Source organism: Macaca mulatta, chromosome 1, assembly GCF_049350105.2.
Source record: "Macaca mulatta isolate MMU2019108-1 chromosome 1, T2T-MMU8v2.0, whole genome shotgun sequence".
Taxonomy (NCBI): domain Eukaryota; kingdom Metazoa; phylum Chordata; class Mammalia; order Primates; family Cercopithecidae; genus Macaca; species Macaca mulatta.
The window spans coordinates 178158245-178176463 of record NC_133406.1 but is presented as its reverse complement, the minus strand read 5'-3'; the positions used below and the strand labels follow the sequence as shown (position 1 = coordinate 178176463).

Sequence of the window (18219 nt, the reverse complement as noted above, 5' to 3'; positions counted from 1 at the left end):
CTACCATAAAATATATACAAAACTTACCCACATAAACAGGGACCCTGCATGGCACCATTTGTAGTAGAGAAAAATGTAAACAAATGTAAAGAAACATTATTAAGTCACAACTGAAAAAAACTGCAGTACATACTGCACTACTGCCATAATTTTGTAGCCACCTCTTGTTGCTACTGTGATGAGCTCAAATGTATCTGCTTAAAATGCCATGTGATGCTACTCATCTCCAGGTGAGCAGTTGTTGCTTCAGTAAATTATACATCACAGTAAAGAGTGATTTCTCATAGTTCTTGTGTATATTTTATTGTGTTTAGTGCAACCATAAACTTTGAATAATCCATGGGGCCTACATAAAGTGCCACTAGTGATGCTGGAAGTGCTTCCAAGAAGCAGAGAAAAGTTATGACATTACAGGAAAGAGGTGAATTGCTTGGTATTATAGATTGAGATCTGCAGCTACAGCTGCCCACCATCTCAAGACATATGAATCCAGTGTAAAGACCACTGTAAAAAAAAGAAAAGGAAATTTGTAAGCCAGCAGGCATGAAAACCTTGCACTCTTTGTGAAATACCACTTTTTTGTTGTTGTTGTTGTTTGTTTGTTTTTTTGAGATGGAGTCTTGCTCTGTTACCCAGGCTGCAGTGCAGTGGCACGATCTCGGCTCACTGCAACCTCTGCCACCCAGTTTCAAGCGATTTTCCTGCCTCAGCCTCTGGAGTAGCTGGGATTACAGGTGTGTGCCACCACACCTGGCTAATTTTTGTATTTGTAGTAGAGATGGGGTTTCAGCATCTTGACCAGGCTAGTCTTGAACTCCTGACCTCATGACCCACCCATCTTGGCCTCCCAAAGTGCTGGGATTACAGGTGTGAGCCATTGCACCCAGCCTAGAAATACCATTTTATCTCATATTGAAAATGCAGCTTTTATGTGGGTACAGGATTGCTGTAAGGAAAGTATACCTGTAGACTAATGATGTGAGAAAAAGTGAAGTCATTACAAGACAAGGCAAAAGGAAGGTAAAGGATCTAAAACTGGAGAATTTAATGCCAGCAAAGGATAGTTTGATAATTTTAGAAAGAGGTTTGACTTTTTAAAATGCCAAGAGATAGGAGAGGCAGTTTCTACTGACCAAGCAGCAGCTTCTGCCAACCAAGAGGCAGCAGACAAGCTCCCAGATACCATTACAAAAATCACTGAAGAGGGGGAATATTTGCCTGAACAGGTTTTTTTTTTGGTGGTGGTTGTTTTTCTGAACAGATTTTTAATGCAGATAAAAGTGCCCTATTTAGGAAAAAAAAAAAAAGCAACAATGGACATTTGTTAGTAAAAAAGAGAAGTGAGCACGAGGATTTAAGGCAAAAAGGGATAGGCTAACTCTACTGTTTTGTACAAATGCAGTCAGGTTTATAATCAAGACTGCCCTTACTTACAAAGCTGCTAACCCGTGAACCTTGAAGGGAACAGGTAAAAGCCAGCTGCCAGTATTCTGGCTGAACAATGAAAAGTTCTAGATGAGAACCCATTTTATGGATTGGCTCCATGGGTGCTTTGTCCATGAAGTCAGGAAGTATCTTATTAGTTAAGGGAATGCCCTTTAAAGTTCTTTTGATATTGGACATTGCATCTGGCCACCCAGAACCCCGAGTTTAACACCAAAGGTCTTGAAGTGGTCTACCTGCTCCTGTAAAAACAACATCTAGGCCGGGCACTGTGGCTCACGCCTGTAATCCAAGTACTTTGAGGCGGGTGGATCGTCTGAGGTCAGGAGTTAGAGACAAGCCTGACCAACATGGCAAAACCCCATATACAAAAATTAGCCAGGTTTGGAGGTGGGCATCTATAATCCCAGCAACTCAGGAGGCTGAGGCTCGAGAATCGCTTGAACCCGGGAGGCGGAGACTGCAGTGAGCTGAGACGGCGTCACTGCACTCCAGCCTTGGTGACAGAGCGAGATTCTGTCTCAAAAAAACAAAACAAAACAAAACAAAAACTAACAACAACAACAACAAAATACATTTCTAATTCAGCTTCTAGATCTAGGGTCTTAAGGACCTATAAGGCTCATTATACATGGTACTTTATATTAATAGAAAGGAGTATCAGCGCTATGGAAGAGAACTCTGATAGAGAGAACATCACAAGTCTGGAAGGTTTATACCACTGAAAATGTCACCACTGTTTACAGAGAAAGCCATCAGGCCCAAGACAATCAATTCCTGCTGGAGAAAACTGTGTCCAGAGGTTATGCATAACTTCACAGGATTTACAACAGGGCCAATCAAAGAAATCATGAAACAGTTGTAGATATGGCTTAAAAGGTGAAGAGTGAAGGGTTTTAACACATGGATCATGGAGAAGTTCAAGAGCTAATAGAAACTATACCAGAGGAATTAACAGAAGATGACTTGATGGAGATGAGTGCTTCTGAACCACTGCCAGAAAATAAGGCAGAAAACATGGAAGCAGCAGTGCCAGAAAACAAATTGACATGAGACAATCTGGCACAAGGGTTTCAATAACCTAAGACTGCTTCTGACTTCTTTTACAATATGGACTCTTTATGATAAGGGCGCAGAAACTAAGGCAAATGGTGGAAGAACCACATGGAAACATTTTTAGAAAAATGAAAAAGCAAAAATATCAGACAGAAATTGTGATATCCATACAGATGGATTCAAAGCTGAATTCTACCAGACATTCAAAGAAGAATTAGTACCAATCCTATTGACACTATTCCACAAGACAGATAAAGAGATAATTCTTCCTAAATCATTCTAAGAAGTCAGTAGCACCCTAATACCAAAACCAGGAAAAGACATAACAAAAAAAGAAAACCACAGACCAATATCCCTGATAAACATAGATGCAAAAATCTTTAACAAAATTCTAGCTAACCAAATCCAACAGCATATCAAAAAGATAGTCCACCATGATCAAGTGGGTTTCATGCCAGGGATGCAGGGATGGTTTAACATACATGAGTCAATAAATGTGACACACCACAAAAACAGAATTAAAAATCACATGATCATCTCAACAGATGCAGAAAAAGCAATTGACAAAATTCAGCACCCCTTTATGATTAAAAGCATCAGCAAAATTGGCATACAAGGGACATACCTCAATGTAATAAAAGTCATCTATGACAAATCCACAGCCAACATAATACTGAACGGGGAAAAGGTGAAAGTATTCCCTCTGAGAACTGGAACAAGACAAGGATGTCCACTCTCACCACTTCTCCTCAACATAGTACTGGAAGTCCTAGCCAGAGCAATCAGACAAGAGAAAGAAATAAAGTGCATCCAAATCGGTAAAGATGAAGTCAAGTTGTTGCTGCTTGCTGATATAATTGTGTACCTAGAAAACCCTAAAGACTCCTCCAAAAAGCTCCTATAACTGATAAATAAATTCAGCAAAATTTCAGGATACAAAATTAATATACATTAATTAGTAGCTCTGTTATACACCAACAGCAACCAAGCTGAGAATCAAATCAAGAACTCAACCTCTTTTATAATAGTTGCAAAAAAAAAAACCTCAAAAACTTAGGAATATACCTATTCAAGGAGGTGAAAGACCTCTACAAGGAAAACTACAAAGCATTGCTGAACTAAATCACGGACGACACTAACAAATGGAAACACATCCCATGTTCGTGGATGGGTAGAATCAATTTTGTGAAAATGACCACACTGCCAAAAGCAAACTACAAATTCAATGCAATTCCCATCAAAATACCACCATCATTCTTCACAGACCTAGAAAAACAATCCTAAAATTCACATGGAACCAAAAAAGAGCCCACATAGCCAAAGCAAGACTAAGCAAAAAAAGAACAAATTTGGAGGCATCACATTACCTGATTTCAAACTATACTATAAGGCCATAGTCACCAAAACAGCATGGTACTGGTATAAAAATAGGCACATAGACCAATGGAACAGAATAGAGAAGCCAGAAATAAACCCAAATACAGCCAACTGATCTTTGACAAAGCAATCAAAAACGTAAAGTGGGGAAAGGACACCCTATTCAACAAATGATGCTGGGATAATTGGCAAGCCATATGTAGGAGAATGAAACTGGATCCTCATCTCCCAACTTATACAAATCCACTCAAGATGGATCAAGGACTTACATCTAAGACCTGAAACTATACTAGAAGATAACTTCAGAAAAAGCCCTTCTAGACATTGGTTTAGGCAAAGATTTCATGACCAAGAACTCAAAAGCAAATGCGATAAAAACAAAGATAAATAGGTAGGACTTAATTAAACTAAAGAGCTTTTGTATGGCAAAAGGAACAGTCAGCAGAGTAAACAAGACAACCCACAGAGTGGGAGAAAATCTTCACAATCTATACCTCTGACAAAGGACTAATATCCAGAATCTACAATGAACTCACAAACAAATTAGCAAGAAAAAACCAAACAATTCCATCAAAAAGTAGGCTAAGGACATGAACAGACAATTCCCAAAAGAATATATACAAATGGCCAACATATGAAAAAATGCTCAATGTCACTAACGATCAGGCAAATGCAAATCAAAACCACAATGCAATATCACCTTACTCCCACAAGAATGGCCATAACCAAAAAAAAAAAAAAAAAAAAAAAAAAAAAGATACTGGTGTGGATGCAGTGAAAAGGGAATACTTCTGCACTGTTGGTGGGAATGTAAACTAGTACAACCTCTATGGAAAACAGTGTGGAGATTCCTTAAAGAACTAAAAGTAGAACTACCATTTATTTGATCCAGCAATCCCACTACTGGGTATCTACTCAGAAGAAGTCATTACATGAAAAAAATACTTGCACATGCATGTTTATAGCAGCACAATTTGCAATAGCAAAAATGTGGAACTGGCCCAAATGCCCATCAATCAATGAATAAAGAAGCTATGGTGTATACATATGATGGAATATTACTCAGCCATAAAAAGGAATGAGTAAATGGCATTTGCAGCAACTTGTATGGGATTAAAGATTATTTATTCTAAGTGAAGTAACTCAGGAATGAGAAAACCAAACATTGTATATTCTCACTCATTAAGTAGGAGCTAAGCTATGAGGATGCAAAGGCATAACAATGATACAGTGGACTTTGGGGACTTGGTGGGAAAGGGTGGGAAGGGATGAGGGATAAAAGACTGGGATGAGGGATAAAAGACTATCAACTGGGTTTAGTGTATACTGCTCGGGTGATGGGTACACCAAAATCTCACAAATCACTACTAAAGAACTTACTCCACTTTGGAAGGCCGAGGCAGGCGGATCACAAGGTCAGGAGTTCAAGACCAGCCTGACCAACATGATGAAACTCTGTCCCTACTAAAAATAAAAAAATTAGCCGCGCATGGTGGTGGGCACCTGTAATCCCAACTACTCAGGAGGCTGAGGCAGAAGAATTGCTTGAACCCGGAGGCAGAAGGTGCAGTGAGCCAAGATTGCACCACCGCACTCCAGCTTGGGCAACACAGCGAGACTCTGTCTCAAACAAAACAAAACAAAAAACAAAACAAAACAAAACAAAAAAAACTTACTCATGTAACCAAATACCATCTGTTCCCCAAAAACCTACGGAAATTTTTTAAAAAATTATGTCTGTAAAGTTATACTGAGTGTGCTTGCCTCTTCTGCCTCCCGATACCTCCTCCACCTCTTCTGCCTCTGCCACTCTTTAGATAGCAAGATCAACCCCACTTCTTCCTCCTCCTCCTCCTCCACAGACTCCTCAACATGAAGGCAAGGAGGATGAAGCCCTTTATGATGATCCACTTCCACTTAGGAAGAGTAAAATACATTTTCTCTTCTTTATGATTTTCGTTTTTTTTTTTTTTTTGAGATGGAGTCTTGCTCTGTCACCCAGGCTACAATGCAGTGGTGTGTTCTTGGCTCACTGCAGACTCCGTCTCCTGGGTTCAAGTGATTCTCCTGCCTCAGTCTCCCGAGTAGCTGGGATTACAGATGCCCACCACTGTGCCCAGCTAATTTTTGTATTTTTTATTAGAGACGGGGTTTCACCATCTTGGCCAGGCTGGTCTCGAACTCCTGACCTCATGATCCACCCACCTTGGCCTCCCAGAGTGCTGGGATTACAGGCATGAGCCACCGTGCCTGGCCTTCTTTATGATTTTCTTAATAACATTTTCTTTTCTCTAGCTTACTTTATTGTAAGAAGACAGTATGTAATATATATAACATACAAACTATGTACCTAATGACTATATTATCAGTAAGGTTTCCAGTCAATAGCAGGCTATTAGTTAAGTTTTGGGGGGGGTCAAAAGTTTACACGGGTTTTCAGCTGTACAAGGGATTGGCACCCCAACCTCTGTGCTGTTCAAGGTCAACTGTACTTAGACACTTTTTAGAATGTACTACATATTGTGAGCCAATAAAAATGTTCATGTAGGCTGGGCATGGTGGCTCTTCCCTGTAATCCTAGTACTTGGGGAGGCTGAGGTGGGAGGATCGCTTGAGGCCAAGAGTTCGAGACTAGCCAGGGCAACATAGCAACACTTCATCTCTACCAAAACCCCCCATCCAACCAAACATAACCAGGCATGGTGGTGCATACCATAAGGCTGAGGTAGGAGGATCCCTTGAGCCCAGGAGTTCGAGGCTGCAGTGAGCTGTGATTGTGTCACTGCACTACAGAGTCTGGGTGACAAAGTGAGACCTTGTCTCTAAAACAAAAAATGTTCAGGTACTGTGCCTCAGTCATCTCATGCTGGAAATTTTAATTTAACAAAAGAAAAAGATACATTGTAGTATAAAATATACCACATTCAAATTCAACTTAAATTCTAGTATATTAATTTTAGGAAATAACGTAACCATTAGAATTATAATTTAAACTCTAATTAAAAAATAAGAATTTAAGATTATAAGTATATTATGACTACAGTTTATTAATTTGAAGAATATAACCACTAGAATAACAGTTTAAACTTTAATTGAAAAATAATTTAAGATTATACGTATGACTATTATAAAATACATATGCATAAAGGCATACTATTTAGTTACCATACTGAATGGTAACACCAAAAATTAAAAATGTAGTATTGCCTATAACTCCTTTGTAAGGTTTATATTATGTAGTTTTTGTTGCTGTTGTTCCGTTTTTTTTGTTTGTTTGTTTTTTTTAGACGGAGTCTCGCTCTGTTGCCCAGGCTGGAGTGCAGTGGCATGATCTCGGCTCTCTGTAACCTCCACTTTCCGGGTTCAAGCAATTCTCCCTGCCTCAGCCTCCCAAGTAGATGGGATTATAGGTGCCTACCATCACACCTAGGTAATTTTTGTATTTTTTAGTAGAGAGGGGTTTCACCATGTGGGCCAGGCTGGTCTTGAACTCCTGACCGCCCGCCTCGGCCTCCCAAAGTGCTGGAATTACAGGCGTGAGCCACTCATGCCCGACCTCTTGTTTGTTTTTTGCAATATAAAAGGAGAAAACCTCCTCTACAGACAGCAACACTTAAGGAGACCTGTTGACTACAGGAATTCATTATAGTAAATGTATACAAAAGGAGGACATTTAAGAATTGTAGTCATGGTAAAATATTCCAAAAACAAAAGCAAGAAACAAAGCACCTGATTGTCTGTTACTAAATGTCTATGACCTAAAGAAGTATGTACTGTTCCATAATCATCTGGCTTACAAAGATGGTAGGGTGTATTTTGTTGTTGTTTTCTTAAACCTCCCAAATAATAAAATTAACACCAGAAATCAGTCAATTCTAAAAGCAGGAAACAGGTTTCTTTCTTTTACTATCACAGTTCACCTGCTGAATTACTTGCTTTCCTTCTGAGAGTCTAGAATTTTGGTACATGTCAGAGAGAGGGTGCCTACATGACCAGACCCTGATAAAAACCTTTGGCACTGAGTCTCTAATGAGGTTCCCACATTTCACATCTGCTGTCACAACTCATTGCTGAAGGAATTAAGTCCTATGTGACTTGACTGGCAGAGGACCCTTTGAAGCTTGCTCCTGGTTTCCTCCAGATTTCACTCCACACACTTTTTCCCTTTGCTGACTTTACTTGGTATTCTTTCAGTGCAATAAATCACAGGCACCAGTAGTATAACTATATGCTGAGTCCTGTGAGTCCTCCGAGCAAATCACTGAAATTGGGGACAGTCTTGGGGACTGACACACCCATAAATTATTTCACCTAATCTGCACAGCTTCCTTATAGATAAAGTAGATATCATTATCCTTACTTTATAGATTAGAAAATGCAGGATCATAGAAATTAAGTGACCTGGAAAAGCACAATCAATGATAAGGTCAGGATCTGAACACAAGTTTTTTGCTCCCAAGTTTACTGCTTGTAAGTTCCCTCGGGGGAAGGAAGCAGAAACTCAGATATTGAAGATTCACAATAAATAGTAGCTTTTAAGATAAATAGTCTAATAGTAGTTTCAAGTTAATAAAATTTCCTGAGTCTTGGCTTTTCTAATTTTTAAAATTAAATATACGGCACTATGGAGTATGGTAGGGTTGTGGGAGAGGGGAATAAGTATATGCTATTAAAGAATAGTAAATTCTACACAGATTACTTATTATTGTCAACCACTTTTCTGTTTCTTTTTTTTCCTCTCTCTCTTTCAGACACAGGCTCCTGCTCTGTCACCCAGGCTGGAGTGCAGGTACAATCATAGTTTACTACAGCCTCCAACTCCTAGCTCAAGCGACTCTCCTGCCTCAGCCTCCTGAGTAGTTGACACTACAGGTACACAACCTACACTTGGCTAATTTTTAAATATTTTTCGTAGAGAGGGGGTCTTGCTTTGTTTTCCAGGCTGGTCTCAAACTCCTGGCCTCAAATGATTCTTCTGCCTCAGCCTCCCAAAGTGCTGAGATTACAGGTGTAAGCCACTGTGCCTGGCCTATTTTTTCTTTTCAATAGTTCCTTAAGGCCCTTATGTCATACTGTGGTATTGGACAGTCTCAATTTGAAGATCTTGATGCAGAAAGCCTTGAATACCTTTTAGTAAAATCTTTAAAGCAGAGTCGCAGTTTATTATGATGTCTGAAGAGCTTTGGGTCACTAGGTATTTCAGATAGAAAAACCTGGGCAACCTCCAAAGGCCCCTGCAAAATAAGAAAATAAAACAAGAAGTGTTTTTTGGTTTTTTTTTGTTATCTCTAAAATCACAGAGACAGAATTTACTCAAATGATTTTTCTTAGCACTGACATGGCTACATTTAAGCTTAATACATATGTGCCTACGCCTATATTAAAACTCCACAGACAGACTGTTTCAGTATTTTCTAATTTCATTCTACATTCTTATCTACTGCAATTAACTTCTTATTAGTTTATTCTTCAAAGAAACAGAACAGGAACTCAAGGACTGACTACTGTGTTCATTAATGTATTTTGCTTTGTATTTTTCACATTTTAAAATGGATCCTGGATGTAAAAGTTGTCAAGCTACTACATTTGCCAGTCCGCTGATTATCAGAGTTGATTTTGCTAAAACAGCTTCCCTCAGTATTCCAAAGGTGCTCCGGACATTGTGTTAAAGAAGATATCTTTTGTAAGCTACATCATTTGCAGATAAAACCTTAAAATCAAGCATGTTTCTAGGAGGTAAAGGCCTTAAGGTATTTATTTCAGTTTTGGTGGGGCATTTTTTGGCTTTGTTCCTTTAATCTGAAAAGTAGTTAAGACATGGTAAAGGAAATCTTACTTGAAGCCTTTCTGAATTTTCCCTTATCATGGAATATTCCTAAGACTGGGGCCATGCCTAAAATCATCAACAAGATAATTTTAATGAACCAATCACAAAGACTACTGGAGATGGCTTCTAATCTGCATATGACAAAAGAACAGTAATTTATTGTGTCACTATATTATTCAAATTAAAAAAAATGATTCCATATCACTTATTTAATCCTCACAACTTATTGTAAAGGAGATCTGGGGAAGGTAACATCAGGGAGAACCTAACATAGTAGAGGTTCACATATATGTGCACAGCTCTGAAAATGAGTCTTTGTTTTAAAGATCACAGTCTTTTAGTACAAGCTTTTTAAGGAAATATTATTTTAAGTGAATTGATTCCTTCTTAATAGAATATATAAGAATGCATAGATAGAAAAATATAGGCAGTAGAGAAGGTAGATGCTTTTCATTTGACTTAACAATTATTTGTGATCTGAAATTATCCCAAATCATATTTACAGCTTAAATCATACAGTGCTAGCAAAAAGCACTAACCTGATTCACTGTTGTGCCTACAGATCCCTGGAGTACCATCTGAAGCATTTTGGGGTCTGCAGGATCTTGATGTGTTGCAAATGCCAACTCCTGTGTCTTTTTCTGCATATCCTCAATAGCAACTTCAATTGGTGTTAAGATGATCTGAGTAAAAGAGCATCTGTTAAATTGGTGTACTGACTGAATACTATTTAATGAACTTTATGTATAATCAACTGAAATTAGAAAAAAAAATCAATTGTAAACTTTTATGTAACAATAAAATTCCCAACTTGGATCCCCAAATGAAAAAAAAAAAAAATCAACCTTTTAAAGAAAAAGCTGGGGGTGAATTAGGATCTTAGAAAAGAAGTAAAAAATTAAGGACTCAAAAATGGGTAAAGTTCTAATATGTTATGGTGTAAGGGATAGTACATATCTTCTGGTACATCTAAGTTGTTGTTACATGGCTTGAAAATATTTGCTTCACTAATGCTGTTTGCTCATTTATGGACTTACCTCTTCTTTGTGAGTGACATTGACCCTTGTTTTAATATAAGGAAAGGCATGAGATGTAGTCAGAATGGTTTTCCTTTTGAATTGTTCATGAAGTTCCCCATGGGCACGGCCATCTAAAGTAAAGGGTGTACAGTACATGAATCGGCGAAGATTATAATTTTTGTCAAAATAGGTGATTCTGTCCTTCATCTCATATGTGTCAAAGTATGGCTCCACATAGGTAATCTGAATATACGCCTAGGAAAGAAAAAAGTCCTTCATTTCTTCACTGTTAAGTCATCATTTAGTCCTTCTTAAAATTGCACAGAGGATCTCAAAGAGATGCCTACATGTCATCATAGTCGAATCAACTATACCTTGTTAGGATCTAATTTACACTTGTCTACAGGATTAGAGTCTTTGATTACTTCAACCACATCCTCTCCAAATCTTTCTCCATAAAATCCCTACAATAAAGAAAAAGAAACATTTTATATGAAGTTAAAGAGATTGGGAAATAGAGAAGGCCTGAGGATGACTCCTGAGCAAAATTAGGAGAATGAGTGCATTCTGTACAATCATATCAATAATTAAAACATAATGATTTAGGCTTATAAAAATTATACTAGCTTATAAATTAGCATGGTCTCGGTCCATATTTATTTGACATTATTCCCATCCACAAACTTTAAATAACACAAAATATCAGAAAACAACAATTTTCTCCAATAAAAACACAGGATTCCACAAGAAGTCCTCAAGAGAAACAAAAGGGAACAGAAAGCAAAGACAAAAGAAACTCATTATTGTTGATGTATAAAAATCTTAGTTTTACTGAGTTTGTTGTGGCTTGCTTTTTACAGATCATGGGTCAATGAATAAACATCCATTTTTAGGAACTATTTTTTTAATCCCAGAATTTTCAAATAAAAGCATTGACCTGTTGAAGTTCATATAGGTTTACATTTTGAAAAGGCAACCTTAGGTCAAGAATATAGTGACTATTCCACATGACACTGAGTAGCAGCGTGGGCAAAGGATGAAGCTATTCAAAAGGAAAAATCGAATTTGAATCTTCAAAGGAGAAACCCCCACTGCTCTCCCAAAGGTGATTTTTATAATTGAGTAAGTTTGATAAATACAGTCTCAATTAATATTTCCCAAGACTTACACCTAACCTCTTGAAAAATAAAAAGTAACAGTTTGAGCCAATTTATGTCAGTTTGGCCAGAGAAGTCACCAATAGGAATATAACATCAAGAAATTAACATCAGTGAGAATAAAAACAAGCCTAGAGTACTACTTCTCCAACTGCTTTGTAAATAGAAATCTCCTGGGATCTTGTTAAAATGCAGACTTTGATTCAGAAGGGCTGGGGTGGGGTCTGAGGTTCTGCAGTTCAAACAATCTCCCAGGTGATCCCAATGTTTCTGGTCCATCTACTATACTTTGAGTAACAAAAACAGAGAAAGGTTGGAAAGAACAACTATAACAGAAAAAAACTGGTTAGCCCAGTAAATATGAAACTCAATCATTTATGGTGAAAATTAAGAAGTTATAAAGGTTAAAGGAAGTGTTTTTAAGGTGTGATTTCAGGCTTTTACATTCTAAAGATACCTCACCAGGAACCAGTTAAGCCAAAGAGATAATATGCTTGGGTCAGAAATTTCTTGGGGTTCTGGTTCTAGTTGAATTATTACCTACTCTTTTTCAACAAAATGTGGGATTATACTATATATTTCTCCATAAGTCGCAGTAATTCTGAAGGATACAGGGGTTTCCAAAATATGTGTGAAAATGGTCTCAAAAAATAAACAGTATTACTATTTTATAGCTGCCATAAAAGATTTGAAAGAGTATTATTGTAACTATTAAAAATCCTTATTCTCTAACAGAGTAGTTTATTTGGCAAGATCTGGCTTATTAAATGATTAGATCTGGATCTGAAAGTCTAATCATCAGAGAGAATACAAACTAAAGATGACATTTTATGAACCACCACAGCATTCACCTCCAATCTGTGAGATATCTCTGCAAGTTTGGTTATTGCAGGCTCCTTGTAAACAAATTCTTGTTCATCCAAATCCCCGAACTTGGTTCCATAAAAACCAACACGAAAATAGGTGCCAAACATCCGCTTACCATCCTAGGTTTAGGAAAATGAAGAAACTTTAATATGAAATCTTTCTGTTTTTCACATTATGTTTAGATTGTTACAGCATAAAATTTCCAAAACATTGCAAAAAGTTTTAATTCAAAATTAGAATATTTTAAATGAAGGTTTAAACAAAATAAAGTCTTTCTTTTTTCATTATTTCTAACAAATAACTATGTAAATAGGGCTACTAACAAGTGACTAAATCGCATATAATATTTTCAGAGTTTGTATGAAGTGCCTCCATCACATTGGTCTACGTTTTTAAAATCTATATAATTGAGATAAATTAACTCATTTTTCTTATTGCAAGAAAAGATGCTTGATTTAACATAAACTGTCTTAATTGTGCTGATACTAGAGCATACTAGATCAAATTAATTAAACAACACTTACATATTTTTAAATTAGCATTAGCCTTTATATAACCTCTTTACAAATATTAAATGAGATTGTGTAAGTTAGGAGTCAAAGATAGCACCTGGCATAGAGCAGACAATGTAAATGTCAAGACCCTCCAGAAGCACTAAAGCAAAAATTCTACAATTAGCAGCCCTGTGCCAATACACTATTATTATTATTATTATTATTTAGATGGAGTCTCACTCTTTTGTCCAGGCTGGAGTGCAGTGGCACAATCTTGGCTCACTGTAACCTCTATCTCCCAAGTTCAAGTGATTCTCCTGCCTCAGTCTCCCGAGTAGCTGGGATTACAGGCGTAAGCCACCATGCCTGGCTAATTTTTGTATTTTTAGTGGAGACAGGGTTTCACCATTTTGGCTAGGCTGGTCTCAAACTCCTGGCCTCAGGTGATCCACCCACCTCAGCCTCCCAAAGTGCTGAGATCATAGGTGTGAGCCACTGCACCCAGCCCAGTAAAAAATTTTTATGTAGAAGAGTTACTAAAAATGGAACAGAAAGGGAAAAAATATATGAGTGAAAGATAATAAGTAAAAAATTTTTGAGATGAGTTGGCTATTCTAAAGCACCCAAACCACCCATTGGCATGCATTAACTACACATTCATGTCAGGTACAAAGTACATTAAGGTCACTTTAATTCTCACACAGCATATCAGAAGACAAATTCTTTCAATAAAAATAAATATTTGGACACTTTCTATGCAATTTTTACAATGTTTTTTTAAAAAGTGTCACCTCAGCCTCCTGAGTAGCTGGGATTACAGGTGTGTGCCACTTTTCTCAGCTAATTTTTACCATTTAGATACAAAATTACTTTAGGATTCTCTGGTGGTGCCTATATGCACATTACAAGTAAGTAAATACCTCTGAATTCTCTTTAAGCCTAATCTGCCTTATATTTATTTTCCCTATACTGAAAAAGCAAAAGGGCATATAAAATAAGCTAGAAATGCCACACATAATTAAGCAAATTGGGAAGCTCTAATCCTTAATTTACCAGTTTTATAATACCAAAAAAAAGGTATAGGGATGAAAAACATCCCTACATTTTTGGTCAAAAACATGTAAAATTTTAAAGAAAAATGTCTTTGGAGCTAAAGAAAGTTGAGGTTTCTAATTTAAAAACATTTTTTTTAGTTACTTTATTTCAAAATTTAACACACATAAAAATTAACTGATTTCTACAGAAACTTAATCCATCTAGATAGATTAAATGATTCAATTAAAATTCTGATTAAAACCATAAGTCATAGTACATTTTGACTTAATAAAGGCACTGCATGAAAAATAAAAAAAAGAAAATTACTTAAAAATTTGATTTTTCAAAACATGTCATATACATATACATTCCTATTTTTTATTTTTTATTTATTTTTATTTTTTAGTTTTTTTGAGACAGGGTCTAACTCCATTACCCAGACTGGAATACAGTGGTGCGACCACAGCTCACTGCAGCTTCTGTCTCCTGGGCTCAAGCGATCCTTCCACCTCAGTCTCCTGAGTAGCTGGGACTACAGAAGCATACCACCACACCCAGCTAATTTTTTGTACTTTTTGTAGAGATGGGGTTTTGCCACACTGCCCAGGCTGGTCTTGAACTCCTGGGCTCAAGTGATCTACCTGCCTCAGCCTCCCAGAGTGCTGAAATTACAGGTGTGACCCACCACGCTGGGTCCATTCCTACTTTTTAAACCCACAAATATTAATATGCTGCTATTCTGGCTGTCCTCCTCTCAGAGGTTTCCAGTTTAAAACAATATTCCAATTCTTCAATATTGTGGCCCTTTAAATATTTGAAGATAACAATTAGGACTTGTTCCTTTTAGCTAAACTTTCCAGTTTTCAATCTTCATATGACAGTAATTTCTACTCTGTTGGCATTTTATTAGTTTTTCAATGCCATCCTTTAAAGTGTGATATCCCAGATATAAACATAATACTGTTGATGTGATCTGACCAATGAAGGTGTGTTGGTGGGCTCAATGTCTCCTTGAGTCTGAACACTGAATTTTATTAAGGTAGCTTAAAACTAACCTACTTCTTTATTATACTATCTCACAATGACATTCAGTTCAAGAAAAAAAATTAATGGGTGTTTACTATGTTAGCCACCGTTCATCTTCAGTAATAGGAAAGTAAAAATAAGTTAGATTTGCTTCCCAAGAGAGTAAAAAATGTATTCAAACAATTACAAAACAAAGGGATATATGCTATACTAAAAAGAAGTATAAGGAAAGATTAATCTTGTTGCAGCTAAGTCACAACAGAGGTAACACATAGGGTTCTACTCAAAATAAATGGCCAAGTAGACAGGAAAGGGAAGGAAGGAACACTGTGATAGAGGGTGGGGGGAAGGCAGATACAAATATGAGGGAAAGCATTCATCCATTCAAATACTTATTGAGTGCCCACTATGTGTCAGCAAACTGTTCTAGGTATTTATGATAAATCTGTGAACAAAAGGGACAAAGAAGGTGGTCAGGGTAGGTTTCATCTGAGCAAAGACTGAAGGAGATGGGAGACATTCATGTGAATCCCTGACGGATGTGCATCCCAGGCAGAGGAAAGAGCCAGTGCAAAGAGTCGAAGGCTAAAGCCTACCGAGTGTGTTTGAGGAACAGGAAGGTAGGCAGTGTGGCTGGAGCAGAGTAAGCAAGCAGGTAGAATAGGATGAGATAAGGTTAGAGAAGTAACTACAGGGAGTTACTGGATATTTAAAAATAAATGTTTGTGTGCAGAATGGAGTGGGGGAGAGAGCAGCAGGGGATGAGGCTAGGGAGAAAGAAAGGCTGAGAATTTGACTATTTTCAACTTAGACTCCTCTAGTGTCAAACTACTATGGAAGTATGCTTCATGGAAGCACAGTCATATTGCTTCGCCTGCAGGAAAAACATCACTTCATCTTTGTTTCCTCTTCAGAGCTTTGGACCACAGAATGATACCTGTTTTTCTTTTGAATTAAAAAAAATAAAAATAAAAAACTTTCCTATAAATTAGCCTGTTTTTCTAGCATTACCTTTCTTTACTGTTATGAATCCTTTCTGAACTTTCTATCACTCCTCACAATACAGCTTATTCTTCCTTAGCAATACTACTTACTGCTTCCACAATCCTCTGGGTGATAAAACTATGTCCGGGACAAAGAAATCCATCTACCATGTTTCTAAATGGTTCAAACCTCTTATAAGACAAATATATCATAAATCTGTTTTACTTTTGTTGTCTTTATTTAGCAAGAAACATTCCGTTGGACTAGTTGTGTATTTCCACAGTGACATCATTTCTCTAACTTCTTTTATCCTCTCCCAGTTGTTTTCCACTATGCTTCCTTTAAGTTAACTGATTTCCATATAGGCATACCAGTATTTCACACAATGGTGATCTCTCTTTCCTTCTACTAGGTTTATTCCTCTTAAAGAGCATTTACCAGTTCACTTCTAGTTGCAGATCTCAACTGGAAATACAAAACCTCTTAGATTTTATTAACTAAATATTGTTAAGATTTCTAATAGTAATGATGATAAAATCATATTAACAACAAAAATAACTTCCAACATTTTTTGAGTGCTTACTATGTGCTAGACACTGGTTAACCACTTTATATGTATTATATCAATTCTTATCACAACTTTATGTGATAGATTCCATTATTTTCACCCTCATTTTATAGATGAGGAAAAGTGTCTTGCCCAAGGTCACACTGTTAGTAAGTGGTGGAGCGGGAAGTTATACTCTAATATATTTGACATTCGACTCCAAACTCTTTTTTTTTTTTTTTTTTGAGATGAAGTCTCACTCTTATTGCCCAGCCTGGAGTGCAATGGTGCAATGTTAGCTCACCCGAACCTCTGCCTCCCGGGTTCAAGCAATTCTCCTGCCTCAACCTCCCAAGTAGCTGGGATTACCACCATGCCCGGCTAATTTTGTATTTTTAGTACAGACGGCGTTTCTCCATGTTGGTCAGGCTGGTATCAAACTCCCGACCTTAGGTGATTCGCCCACCTCAGCCTCCCAAAGTGCTGGGATTATAGGCATGAGCCTCAAGCTCTTAATTAAGCTTTATGTTCCCCATATTCTATATATACTGGTATTAACACCAGGACATTAGTATAACCCCTGAACTATCGTCCACTTCTCTGGTGTTTTCTTAAGAATTCTTACAAATTTCCTCAATAAATTCTTTTGAGGATTACCTCCTTCCCTATGTTCTGTTTTCCTCTATGTTCCATCCTCTACTGCAATTATTTTTGCATGCTTGCATATCCTTTATACTTCAGCATAAAAATCAGGTTGGTGGCTTACTGACAAAACACATTCTTCCAAGATATATTGTACTCCATTTCTTATCAGAAGGACCTATCTGACCATTTTATGTCCCAGTACATAAAAAAGAAACCACATCTAATATCATCTACATAGTAAATATTTGCTGTCAATATTTTTCTTTCTTTTTAAAAGACAGAGTCTTACTCTTAGTCACCCAGGCTAGAGTGCAGTGGTGTGATCATAGCTCACTGTAACCTCGAACTCTTGGGCTTAAGTGATCTTCCGGCTTCAGTCTCCCAAGTAGCTAGGACCACAGGGGCATGCCTAGCTTATTTATTTATTTATTTATTTATTTTGGTAGAGATGAGATCCTGCAGTGTTGCCTGGACTGGTTTCAAACTTCAGGCCTCAAGCAATCCTCCCGCCTTGGCCTCCCAAATGTTGGGATTACAGGTGTGAGCCACCATGCTGGGCTTTCATATCTTTTTTTTTTCTTCTCAAAAGTAGCATAAGGGGCAGAAAAAAATCAGTGGTATGGCATATATTATCAGGTGCTCAGTTATGGGTCTATATGGGTCATCAGGGAGTCACTAACTACCAGAAAGTATCTCCTCTTAGAGACATTAAGATTCTTCCCATTTACTATGTTTTCCTTAA

General features: G+C 37.3%; 1 protein-coding gene across 13 annotated transcripts in view; it reads right to left on the bottom strand.

Annotated features, from left to right (window-relative positions):
• DOCK7 (dedicator of cytokinesis 7) overlaps positions 1-18219 on the bottom strand; it is a 227342-nt gene that overhangs the window by 10457 nt on the left and 198666 nt on the right. For 6 of the 13 annotated variants that reach the window (XR_013401316.1, XM_028832930.2, XM_077954836.1 and 3 more), the window contains 5 exons: positions 12731-12865; positions 11097-11186; positions 10741-10977; positions 10243-10386; positions 9004-9110 (listed from right to left, as the gene is read on the bottom strand). Coding sequence is in view for 11 of the 13 variants with exons in the window: in XM_028832930.2 (XP_028688763.2) it covers positions 9004-9110; positions 10243-10386; positions 10741-10977; positions 11097-11186; positions 12731-12865 (713 nt within the window). In the remaining 2 variants the exon portion in view is untranslated. Of the gene's footprint in view, positions 1-9003; positions 9111-10242; positions 10387-10740; positions 10978-11091; positions 11187-12730; positions 12866-18219 lie in introns of all 13 variants that reach the window. The other 7 variants (XM_015141107.3, XM_015141116.3, XM_015141122.3 and 4 more) reach the window with 2 other exon arrangements.